Source organism: Caenorhabditis remanei, chromosome III, assembly GCF_010183535.1.
Source record: "Caenorhabditis remanei strain PX506 chromosome III, whole genome shotgun sequence".
In the NCBI taxonomy this organism is placed as follows: Eukaryota; Metazoa; Nematoda; class Chromadorea; order Rhabditida; family Rhabditidae; genus Caenorhabditis; species Caenorhabditis remanei.
Genome location: NC_071330.1, coordinates 13,933,082 through 13,946,187, shown reverse-complemented (window position 1 = coordinate 13,946,187; position 13,106 = coordinate 13,933,082). Strand labels below are relative to the sequence as shown.

At 37.4% G+C, this 13,106-nt stretch overlaps 2 protein-coding genes across 2 annotated transcripts; one reads left to right on the top strand and one right to left on the bottom strand.

The window, feature by feature from the left end:
• Positions 1 to 4,024: 4,024 nt before the first annotated feature.
• Positions 4,025 to 4,351, bottom strand: GCK72_011263 (uncharacterized protein; the record flags this gene model as incomplete). The annotated part of the gene is made up of 1 exon (XM_053728325.1): positions 4,025 to 4,351. The coding sequence occupies one exon, from the start codon at positions 4,349 to 4,351 to the stop codon at positions 4,025 to 4,027; it is 327 nt and encodes a 108-aa protein (XP_053587902.1).
• A 4,743-nt stretch (positions 4,352 to 9,094) lies between these two features.
• GCK72_011262 (uncharacterized protein) lies at positions 9,095 to 12,657 on the top strand (the record flags this gene model as incomplete). The annotated part of the gene is made up of 6 exons (XM_053728324.1): positions 9,095 to 9,111; positions 10,674 to 10,750; positions 10,808 to 10,932; positions 11,785 to 12,048; positions 12,377 to 12,469; positions 12,514 to 12,657. 6 exons carry the CDS (start codon positions 9,095 to 9,097, stop codon positions 12,655 to 12,657), a joined length of 720 nt encoding a protein of 239 aa, XP_053587901.1.
• Between the last annotated feature and the right edge of the window lie 449 nt (positions 12,658 to 13,106).

Here is a 13,106-nt window from a genome sequence, read left to right as displayed (position 1 = left end):
GTTAACAGCTTTCAGAAAAGTATAACCATGCCCACATTCGGTGAATGTTGGGTCCCACCACGAAAACTACAGTAGGCCTTCCTAATTTAAATGCGAATACAGTAGGAATTTCGTGGTGGTACCTAACTTTTACAGAATGTGGGCATGATTATACTCGCCGTGCTGAATTCAACAGTTGTGTTTTTATATGATTTGGCTCAGATTGGATAAAGTTACAGTAGGTTTAGTGACGGGAGGGAGAGGGGGTACTGTAGTTTTCGTGGTGAGACCCAACTTTCAGCGAATGAGGGCATGATTATACTTTTCTGAAAGCTCTCAACCTGCTGATTCTAGATATTTTAAAATTTTGTGTTTAACACTGAAAAATCTGAACGAAAAATGACTAAAATTCAAAATTTTCAGATTTTTGAAAATTTCGAAAATTTTCGAAATTCCATAACTAATGAAATTTTCATCCAATTTTTGAGTTTTTGTGCTCAAAATGGCCGGCCGAATCTGAATTTTTATGAAAATCATGCAAAATATTGTTATTGTTATCATAAATATAAAATCGCTTTGGTTTTTCCACAAAAACTCAAAACTTTCGATGCACCGGGTTGTTTTTTAGCTTAAAATACTTGTAGAAACTTAAAGATTTCCAAAAAACAATCAAAATTCTGGAAAAAATCGCGTAGAACTAACTACAGTACTCCCAGTTTAAAGGTTGTTTTTTGTTTCACACCTAAGTGTCCGAAAATCGTTTTTTTCCAAATATAGGCTTGATTATACTTTTCTGAAAGCTCTTAACATTCTGAACACATTTTTCACAATCTTAACATTTTAAATTCAAATTCTAAGAAAAAAGAAATCACTCACCATGTTTCAAGTACTTGCTAAGTTGTTGCTAAAAAGAAGAAGACTACTCTCTCAGAGTCCCGGAGTCGGCGGGGAGTGGTGACGAGTGGTGTGCTCTGTTTAGAGCCCATGTCCCAAAAGAAGAAGGCGTGACACTCTCACTCTCTGCGTCTCTCCAGTTTGTCTCTTCCAGGGAGCAACAAAATAGGCCACGCCTATTTTGTTGCTCCCTTTTTTTCTTCTTTTCGATTTGGCATGTGTTCTTTGAAGTTTAATTTAGAAAGGGAAGAGACATCCGGACACACAGACAAAATGCAATTTTTGTCATTTTTCGGTACCTTAACAAGCGTGCATCCGGCCCATATTTTGATGATTTGCAGTCAAAAATTGGGGTGTAAAACTTAAAAAGACGGAAACTCACAACAAATGAGTAAAAACAGACATTTTCAAACTGATAACCGCCTGAAAACTGTATTTTTCTTTTTTAAAAAACAGAAAAAACAGACTTTTTCATCCAAAGTAGCACGTGCGAACAGAAAAGTGCAAAAATAAAATTAAAAAAAAAGGTTTTTACATTTAAAATCGATGAAAATGACGAAAATCTGACAAAAAACGGCATTTTTTCACCAAAAATGACTTACAACTTGCTTAAAACTCAATATTGTGAGCTGAAGAATATACCAAAATGTAGATCACGACGAGTTCTATAAACATGACCTACAACGGAACCGATGTTTATTTGTTAATGTACCACGGGCCGAGAAAAATGGCCAAAAATGGCCGAAAATCACATAAATGACTTCAAAAAGCCGGCCCGCGACACATTAACCCATTTTTAGGGCATAATATTGCGTTTTAGGCAAGTTACGCGTCGGTACCAGAGTTTCATGGAATTCCAACATCCGACTTCCGGGCATTTTTATCGTTCCGACTTCCGACTTCCGACTTCCGGATAAGGAATTTTACTTCCGACTTCCTCCATTCCATAATAGTGGAATTTCCGAAAAGTATATTTTGCAGAAATACAAGGAAAAATGGTCTAAATGGACAGAAAATAGGCTTTTCTTCAGTCAAAAACTAATTTTCCACTCATTTTCGCGAATTTTATGAACTTTTTCTAGGAGTTTTTGAATATTTGCGAAAAAATCTACTTCCGACTTCCGTTTTGAAAATTTTACTTCCGACTTCCGTTTTAGAAAAAATCACTTCCGCGAAAACCCTGCTCCCTAGCAAATCATAACCCAAGCAGTGAAAGCTACAGGAATCTTGTCTCAGGAAAAATTGTCAACTACAAAAATAAATCTTCAGGTCACAATATCCTACGAAATTGGAATTATGAAGCAACCAGGTTTATTGTGAGAAGGAAAAATGGAGAAACGAAACAAATGGAATTCCAGAAGGCTATAATTGTTTTATTTAATGACATTAGTGTAATCAATTCATTTAAATGTTTGGAAAACTGAAAAAATCTAGAATTCCAAGTTTTTTGAAACCCTCATCTCAACATTCTCCGTGGTTCCATATACATACGTAATTACCTAACATTTTTGTGTTCTTTTTTAAAAGTTCTTTATGTTTGCTCAAGTTTGAAAAAATCCAACAAAAAAACTGGTAGACAGTAAGTACTCTCGGCAAACCGAATCCGGATAATCTTCACTTTAGTCGAGGCTCACATCTGCAAGGAAAGCTAGATTTATTTTGAAGGATAATCTTCCTCTGTGATCCTCATTTGACGTTCGCCAATTCTGTTTTGGGATAATAATTTGAGAATTTCTCATTGGGAGATCATACAAGAATATCAATATAGCAGAGCGGTGTGGAAGTAATAACGGAATGTATGGATCTGAAGACAAAGCTAATTAGTTGTATTGAAGGTATAACTACCCATACTTGCAAACCGGGCCGACACGGGCTGGCGCGTAACTTGTGTTAAACTCAATATTATGAGCTGAAAAATATACCAAAATGTAGATCTCAACAAGTTCAATGTCCGTGTCCTACTACGGGCCGGTATTCGTTAATATGTCGCGGACCGGGAAAAAGTGCCAAAAAACGCGAAAAAGGCCAAAAAAGTCATTCTAGCCCGGCCCGCGACATATTAACGAATAGCCATCCGACCCGTATTATATCATGGACATAGAACTCGTTGAGATCTACATTTTGGTATATTTTTCAGTTCAAGATATTCATTTTGACGCGAGTTATGCGCCGGCCCGTTTTTGCAAGTATGTTACTACCATTTGAGCCTAAAAAATCTCAACATTTTGAATATGTGCAATTTTTTTGCTTTGGTACGAGCGCTCCCTAGCAGTGTTGTTGAGAATTCCGACTTCCGACTTCCGGGTTTTTTTCACTTCCAACTTCCGACTTCCGACTTCCGGATAAGGAATTTTACTTCCGACTTCCACCATTCCATAACTGTGGAATTTCCGAAAAGTATATTTTGCAGAAATACAAGGAAAAATGGTCTCAAATGACTGAAAATAGGTTTTTCTTCAGCCAAAAACTAATTTCTCACTGATTTCCGCGAATTTTATGATTTTTCTCTTGGAGTTTTTGAATCTTTGCGAAAACATCTACTTCCGACTTCCGACTTCCAATTTCCGACTTCCGACTTCCGTCTTCCGACTTCCGTTTTCAAAATTTCACTCCCGACTTCTGTTTTCAAAATTTTACTTCCGTCTTCCGACTTCTGTTTTCAAAATTTTACTTCCGTCTTCCGACTTCTGTTTTCAAAATTTTACTTCCGTCTTCCGACTTCCGTTTTCAAAATTTTACTTCCGTCTTCCGACTTCCGTTTTCAAAATTTTACTTCCGACTTCCGTTTTCAAAATTTTACTTCCGTCTTCCGACTTCCGTTTTCAAAATTTTACTTCCGACTTCCGTTTTCAAAATTTTACTTCCGTCTTCCGACTTCCGTTTTCAAAATTTTACTTCCGACTTCCGTTTTCAAAATTTTACTTCCGTCTTCCGACTTCCGTTTTCAAAATTTTACTTCCGACTTCCGTTTTAGAAAAAATCACTTCCGCGCAACTCTGGTACAAACCATACAAATTAAAAGTAGTGTTCTATTTTTGTAGTTGACAACTGTTGTGCTGACGTTAGAGGGAAGGTGAACCCCGTCAGACTTAGAATGCGAGAATAACAATAGAGGAAAGGTGTGACAGATTTATTCAATAGTGTTAAAGGGTCAGGAGGATACTTTAGGTGTCTCGAGTTCTTCGGGAGCCGGAGCATAGGTGGAGTAGTTGTCGGAGACGCGGTTGAGGCGTCGATTGATGGAGCTTCCAGCAGTTGAATGTCCCGTAGAGCGAAAGAGTGTTGAACAAGAGTAGAGTGAAGTTTCCCGTTGATTCCGTTTCCTTATATGCAGCGAATCGAGGGCGATCGTTATCTTGGGGTCGGCACAATCAGAGGTCAGGGCACGCAAGTAGTCGACGAGAGTTGTTGAGCATTTCCTCGGGAAGGTCACGTAACACGTATTGAATTCATTGTCAAAACCATTTGTTATAGCCATTTTGGTTAGATATTTGTGAATCTAACAGACGCCATAGAGTTGTTAGGCTGGTTTATGAAGGTCGTGAATTAATGGCTAGTTAATTCCTACTTCCGACTTCCGTTTTAGAAAAAATCACTTCCGCGCAACTCTGGTACAAACCATACAAATTAAAAGTAGTGTTCTATTTTTGTAGTTGACAACTGTCTTCAACGGACACTCCGTGAAAATCGTACTATTTTGCACTGAATTCGTTCGATTTGATCGACACGTAACTCTCTAGGGAGTGTCCGTACAAAAAAGTTGTCAACTACGAAAATGAAGCTCTACCTGTATTCTATATAGTCCATACAAAATTTTCTTAATGAGTCAATTAATGAAACCCTGACATCCTTTTGGACATTTTCAACTGAAAATGGCCAAAGTTGTTAGAATAATGGCTATTTTTGTTCCCGACAACACCTATCTTTTCCAGGCAATCAGTTACACCATGACATCCCTTAAAGCTAGTCACCTTCCCCCCCATTCTTCACCCTTTTCCAATTCACCCGAATCCAATTCTATAATATTCCCAAACCATCTGTCCCCCGTTTCCCTCCCAAAAAGGTCCTCATGTGCGCCTTCTTCCCAAAAATTAAACAAACAGTATCAGGTTACCCCACTCTCTAAGCTCCGCCTCTACAGTAGTCATATGCAGAGAGAGAGAGCATGGGGAAATGAGAGACGCAGAGTTAGGAGGGGGCCATCTGGAATAGAGGATTGGTTTACCGACGAGGGTCCCTCGGCCCTAGAATTTAATGCATTCTGATTCGTGGTGTTGCGGTCCTCTGCCGTTGCTCACTATATTCTCATCTATTCTTTTTTTGATGGTATGTTTCTAGATGAGATAGAGCTGGGATCATCAAGTATGAATTTCGAAAGAGCCCCCACACATTTTCATGCATTTTTGATTAATAAGAATTTTATGGACTTTTTGATAAAATGGACATCTGGGATGAGTTAGGGGGACTTTTTCCGGGGACTTTTTTGAAAATAAAATTTTGGATATTTAATATGATTTCTGACTCTGAGTATCAAATTTAACCCAAATTTTCAAATCCAGCACGTCGAGACGCTTCGAATGAGTAAAAGTCTGAAAATTTCATAAAGAATCTTATTGATTCTATTTTTACCATAAGTTCAGCTTATTTTGCACATTTTGAGCCAAAAATTTTTTGAAAATCTAAAAATTTGCCAGACTTACAGATTTTCGAAATTTTTCGAAAATAAAGAAAATCTTCCAACTACCGTAACTTTATCAGATTTGCTCCAAACTGCATGAAATTTGTATTTTCGGAATCAACGCGACGAAACGCATCGAATAAGTATAATTATGCCAACATTCGGTAAAAGTTGGGACCCGCCACGAAAACTACAGTAACCCTTCCGCGCATACAGTAGGACTTTCGTGGTGGGACCCTGGATAGAGCATGATTATACTCATTCGAAGCGTCTTGACGTGCTGATTCTGAAAATAGTTAATTTAGAAAAATTGAGTAACATCTGACAGAGTTATAGTGATTTGAAGTTTTCTAGAAATATCGAAATGTTTCGAAAATCTATAACTTTGCCAGTTTTGACGGATTTTGTTGGTTTTTAGCTTAAAATGACCGTAATGTTTGATATCCTTGGAAAAAAATACTCTCGGACAGCGAACCCCCTAAAAAGATGTTTTCTGAGCTGAAAACTACAAGAGCAGTAGAAATCTCAATGTGAGAGCATTTAACCCTTTTAATTTAGTAGTGAAACATGAAAAACTTAACGAATATATTGATTACAATCAGATCGCAAAAATCTTCGTTTTTCGAGCCAAAAATCTCCTGAAAATGTTGAAAAATCGACAAGTTACAAATTTTCGAAAATTTTCGAAAAAATTGAAAAATTGAAAGCGCTCAAACTCGGTCAAATATACTCCAAATAAGCAAATTTTTTATATTTCCAGATTCAGCGCATCAGGGGCTTTCAGAAAAGTATAATCATGCTCAGGTATGGGTCCCACCACGAAAACTACAGTAACCCTTTACCAATTTAAAGGCGCATACCAGGAAATCGCAAAATTTTAATTTTCTTGAAACCCAGGCATGATTATACTTTTTGGAAAGCTCTTGCCTTCCCGAATCTAAAAATTCAAGAATTTTTTGATTTGGAGTAAATTTGACTGAGTTAGAGCACTTTCAATTTTTTCGAAAATCTATAACTTTGTTATTATTCAACATTTTTCGGAGGTTTTAGTCTCAAAAAACGCGGAATTTTCAGAACGAATTGTAAAAAAATACATTCGTCCGATTTTCTGGACGTTTACCTTGCGCCTTTACTCTATTTTCCAAAAATGTTCGTTCAAACTCTGAAAAACGTCCCTAAAACATTATTTTACCTCTCTTTAAAACACTAAAATTTCCAATTTCCCCCTGTCAAACCAATTCACAAATCATATTCTTCATCTTCCTAATGTCCATCCGTCCGCCCCTCATCTAAAGTGGTGTCCTCTTACCTCCCCCCATTTTATGCCTCCCTCCTCCTCCTTAAACGCCCATAAACCTGTCATCGGAGCCGTCCGCCCTATAATATGGAGCTGGCGGCTCACTAAGTGCTCTCGGCGGATAATTTTATGATTTTTAGAGCATTTTCGATCTACCTCACGTAAGTTTGATCTACTCGCCCGTCCGCCTTTTAGGACTTCACGACAATCGAATACCTTCCACACACTGGATATTCGTTGTTGATGAAGTCTTAATGGGTGTCTTGAATCGGGGACCTTTTTTTATATTTAATTTATTTCAGATTAAAAAAAAAAAATATTTTTAGACTCGGCGAGTTGAGAGCTTTCAGAAAAGTATAATCATGCCTGTATTCTGAAATTTTTTGTTGTTTTTTTTTTGTTTTTTTGAAAATTTGGGTCCTGCCACAAAAACTCCGGGTGGGACTTGACCGGATTTACTTTTCCTGGTTAGTTCAATTGATTTGCTACATTTTAAATTAAAAATCACTGAAAAATAACTGAAAATAAGAAAGTTGCAGATTTTCGAAAACTTTCGAAAAATTCAAAAAATTGAAAGAGCTGTAACTCTGTTAAATGTATTCTGAGTTGAAAAAACATAAAAATTTTAAGATTCAGCGCGTTGAGAGCTTTCAGAAAAGTATAATCATGCCTTGGTTTGGAGGATATTGAATTTTTGCGATTTCCTGGTATGCGCCTTTAAATTGGGATACTGTAGTTTTCGTGGTGCGACCATAGGGCATGATTATACCATTCGAAGCGTTCTGACATGCTGATTTCAAATTTAAAAAAATTAAAAAGATCGGGTAAGATATGACAGAGTTATAGCAATTTGAAAATTTTCTAGAAATTTTGAAAATTTTTGAAAATTTTCAAAAATCTCTAACTTTGTGAGTTTTTGACGGATTTTATTGGTTTTCAGCTTAAAATGACCGTCAATTTTTGAATTTTACGTGATAAATAAAATGCAAAAATTGGCTCAAATCTAGAGCCATCGTAAGGGGTTGAATGCTCCAAGACGCAAAAAATTGACAAATTTACAAAGTGAACAGAAATATGTCTTGTTTATACTCAAATTAAAGGTCTCAATAAGCAAAATACAAAAATTCGCTATTTACAGCATTGAAATTAAGCCAGAAAAAGCTATAGCAGAAAATATTCGAAAATTTGTAACTCGGTCAAACTTTCCGAGTTTTACATGTTTCTTGGCTTAAAATGTGGGGAATTTCAGGTATTCACACGGAAAATACAATATTTCTAAAACATACAATCCAATGATTGAAAAAACAATTTGATGATTTCTAGAAATTTCGAAAAGTTTCGCCTGCTTTTTGACGTATTTTATTGGTTTTAGACTTGAAATGACCCTAATGTTTGATATTTTTGATGAAAAACTTGACTAATGTACTTTCAAAAATTAATTCTAAAATATCTGCGTCGTTTGAGCTAAAAACCTGCTAAAAATGTAAAAAAATCGAAAAGTTAAAGATTTTCGAAAAATTTCGAAAAATTCGAAAAATTAAAAGCGCTGTAACTTTGTCAACAACACTCCGAATCGGAAAAATTTTATATTTCTAGATTCAGGGCATCAGGGGTTTTTAGAAAAGAATAATCATGCTTTATATGGGCCCCACCACGAAAACTACAGTAACCCTTTACCAATTTAAAGGCGCATGAAATCGCAAAATTTTAATTTCCGTGAAACCCAGGCATGATTATACTTTTCGGAAAGCTCTTGACTTCCTGAATCTAAAAATTCAAGAATTTTTCCGATTTGGAGTAAATTTGACAGAGTTAGAGCGCCTTCAACTTTTTGATTTTTTCGAAAATTTTCGAAAATCTGTAACTTTGTCAGTTTTTGACGGATTTCTTTGGTTTTAAGCTTAAAATGACCCTCATGTTTGATATTTTTGGTGAATTATATTGCGGGACGTAGTCTGACAGCGCTAATCACCCAAAATATGTTTTTGATTTATCCTTGGAGTTACACTAGTTTTAACCGATTTCAAATTTGAGTAACGTCCCTATAGCATCATTTTACCTCACGTGGTAAAATAACACACGTGACTTTTCCCCATTTCCCCAATTCCCTGGAAAATTCCACGTCACCAACAAAAAATCAATAATTCTCTCCGCGTCTAGTTTTTTCATACTATTCATTTCCCAATAAATTCGATTAAAATCTGCGAAAGTCTCCGTGAGAAAGAGAGAATCGAAAGTGATGTCGAATGAAGCGATTGGAACGGTAAGATATTCTTTTAGGGGAAAATAAAAAGATTTGAAAAAAGATTTTTTCTTTTCGTGTGTTTTTAGCGGTTTTCGGGTCAGATTGCTATCTTTTCAATGGGAAGGGTGGTCTCTTTTCACACAGTTTTTGACACGTAGTGGATTTTTGAATTTTTTGGGGTTTGGGGTCACCTACAGTACTAATCATTAAAATTGTGACATTTCAAAATAGTTTTATCCACTTTTAACGTTTATTATACGCAAAACCGGATCGTCGCGTAACTCGCTTAAAACTCAATGTTATGATCTGAAAAATATATCAAAATGTAGATCACGGCGAGATCTATGTCACTGACCTACCTACTGGCCATAAAGAATGCGACACTTGCAGTTTTTTGTTGAAAATGGTCAACTTAGTGAGTGTGAGACGGCCTTTCTCATTATGTCACAATACTGTTGGTTTCAAAGGCGTATATCTAAAAAATGGGCGGATCTAACAAAAAGTTGTCAACTACAAAAATGAAGTGCTACTTGTGATCTATAAAATGCATTAACAATAGACACACTCACAAAGTTGACACTTTTCAACTATAAACTGCATGTCTCGGATTCTTTATGGCCAGTACTGTACTTGCAAACCGGGCCAGCGCGTAACTGACTTCAAACTCCATATTATAAGTTAAAAAATATACCCAAATGTAGATCTCAGCGGTTTCTATGTCAGGGCTCGAAATTCTGATTTTTTGAGCATTTTTAACCCAGAACAGACGTATTTTCAGCATAAACTACTCAGACATGAGATTTTATGGATTACAGATAATTGAAAGTGCGATTTTTTCAAACATGCTTCATGTTGTCCGAAAAAAAGCGCCAAAAAACACCACAATGGTCAAAAATCCATTCTTGTCCGGCCCGCGACACATTAACGATCTGTCACCCGGCCCGTAGTAGGTCACGGACATAGAACTCGCCGAGATCTACATTTTGTTTTTTTTAAAACTTATAACATTGAGTTTGAAGTCAGTTACACGCCGCCCGGTTTGCATGTACAGTACTGGCCATAAAGAATCCGAGATATGCAGTTTATAGTTGAAAAGTGTCAATTTTGAGACTATGCATTGTATAGATCACAAGTAGCGCTTCATTTTTGTAGTTGACAATTTTTTTGTAAACTAAGCCCATTTTTGAGATATACGCCTTTGAAACCAACAGTGAAAAAGAGCGCGTTCATCTTTAAAGGCGCATATCTCAAAAGTGGGCGGAGCTAACAAAAAGTTGTCAACTACAAAAATGAAGCTCTATTCGTGATCTATACAGTCCATAAACATTTGTTATTGTGACATAATGAGGGAGGCCGTCTCTCACTCACAAAGTCGTCCGTTTTCAACAAAAAACTGCAGATTTATGATCCTAGTACTTTATTTCCCTGGATCCCCGGATCCCTTCTATCCAGTTTTTCATTTTTAGACTCAATTTTTTTGCAGACACTCCAGCAGTACACGGAATCTGAGCTCGAGTAAGATCAATTTCTTTTTCTTCATCGTTTTCTTATCCGGAAATTACTCCAATTTCCGGTTTCAGATTGCTCGACGCCGACTGCCGGACTGCACTTTCGTTTAGCGAAGAGCTCCGCGAGCACACTGAGCAAGCAATAATTGGTGAGGAGGAGACATCCGGACAGAACACAAACACACAGACAGATTTTTCATTTTCAGAAGAAATGGGTCGCCGCGCGAAGGCTAGAAGACGTGCGGCACGAGTGGCCGCTGAGAATCAGGTGGCTGGTTTGGAGACGGCCGATGAGCCGAGTTCGGTTTTGAGTGATGAGACGAATTGTGAGGTAACTGGGGGGAAGAAAATGCAAAAAAATGCAAAAAAATTGATTGAGATCGGTTGAGATTGGCTGATATCGCTATTACCTCAGAAAAACCGCTATATCTCAAAAATGGGCGGAGCTACCTGGAAATTGTTTACTACAAAAATGTAGCCCTTGAAATTTCCCACATTTGATCAGTTTTCACTTTTTTGATATCTCTTAACCCCGCCGAGTTACGTCCCTTCGAAGATAAGGAGGTAGAGAGTAGGAGGGTGCAGAGAAGCGAGACGCTCTAACTGTCTGCGTCTCTCCTCAAATGTTTGAAGGGCCGTAACTTGGTGGGGTGAAGAGATATCAAAAAGTTGTCAACTGATGAAATGTAGCAAATTTTAAGGGCTACATTTTTGTAGTTAAAAAAATTTCGTTAGCTCCTCCCACTTTTGAGATACATAGCTTAGAAGAGATGCAGACACCCAGGCTCTCTGCTTATCTGCACCCTCCTACTCTCTACCTCTGCCACTTTTTCTAATTTGAGCCATTTGGGTATTGTTTAAATGTATTTTTGCAGTTTTAAGCCAACAGAGAAAAAAATGGAGAGAGACGCAGACAGTTAGACCGTCTCGCTTCTCTGCACCCTCCTACTCTCTACCTTCTTATCTTTAAAGCTGTGTAACTGGGCGGGGTAAAGAGATATCAAAAAACTGGAAACTGATAAAATGTAGGAAATTTCAAGAGCTATATTTTTGTAGTTAACAACTTTCTGAAAATGTTTTTAGTTTTTGAGATATAGCGGATTTTAGCCGATCTCAACAGATCTCAACCGATCTCAACCGATCTCATTCAGTTTTTTTTGCAATTTTTTAATTTTTTTTGCAGATTCCTAGTCTCCCCAACAAACCGTCTCCATCGAGAATCCCTATTTTCCAAAAAGGATATCAAGTCGAAAAACCGGCCGTGTCGCCATCTGAAAAACCGGATCTCATTTCCACGTCACCATCGAAAATCCCGCGTCCAATGACCAATAATTTGATCTACTTGAAACCAATCGATAATTCGGATAACTCGGAAAATGAAAATGATTTCTCGGCTTCCACGGCCATGTCCGAGTTGCCAAGTTACACCGATTTGGGAGGGAGTACGGTGAGTATCTCAAATGTGGGCGGAGCTACCAAAAATCTTTCTACTAGAAAAATGATACCCTTAAAATTTTACACGTTTTGTTAGTTGATAACTTTTTGATATCTCTTCATCCCGTCAAGTTACAACCGTTTAAAGATTTGAGGTGAGAGACGCAGACAGTTAGACACTCTGCTTGTCTGCGTCTCTCCAACTTTGAAGCGGTGTATCTCTGCAGGGTGAAGAGATATCAAAAAATTGTAAACTAGCAAAATGTGTATAATGTCCAAGGCTACATTTTTGTAGTTAAAAATTTTTTGCTAGCTCCGCCCATTTTTTAAAAATAATTCAGTTCTCGAATTTCTCCTCCGACATGATTACTGGATCCCACGATGCCACCATCTGTGGGAAAATCTCTCCGCTGCCGGCTTGTGATATTTTATCGGTATGTTAGTTCCATTTTTTCATTTTTTATGCCTAAAATTTCAGCAATTCTCTACTGTCACCGACCCAACTGTCGACAAAAATCAAGTGAAAGTGATCGCAGAGGCGAATGGTGTGGAGCTGCAATTAGATGTGTCCGCATTGATGACTGAAATAGGTCTGGAGTTTTCTGGTATTAGATTGACTTGATTGACAAAATGACCGGATTTTTCTGAAATAAATAATGCATGTTTTCTATATATATTTTTTGTTGTTGTTTTTTTCCTGTTTTTCTTTTTTCAGCCTCTTTCAGCCAACTTTTTGCAAAAACCAGCTGTCATACATCATAATTACTATCAAAAACACATCAAAAATCACTCAGAAATAGTTTTTAATAACAAAAACAGTGAAATCAAAAAAAGAAAAAAAGAAATCCGTCGAGCCGGATTCGAACCAGCGACCTAAGGATACCCACTGACGCCACAGGTAAAACGGGGATGCCGAGAAATGGGGTGGTCGGCGGCTTGAGAACCGCAAACAGGCGAAGGATGGCCGGTCGGCAGCCGAAAAACCGCGAACAGCTGAAGAGTTGCCGACTGGTGGCCGGCAGACCGCAAGCAGTCCAAAAGTGGTCCAAAGTAAAAATTGTTAGAGTTCTA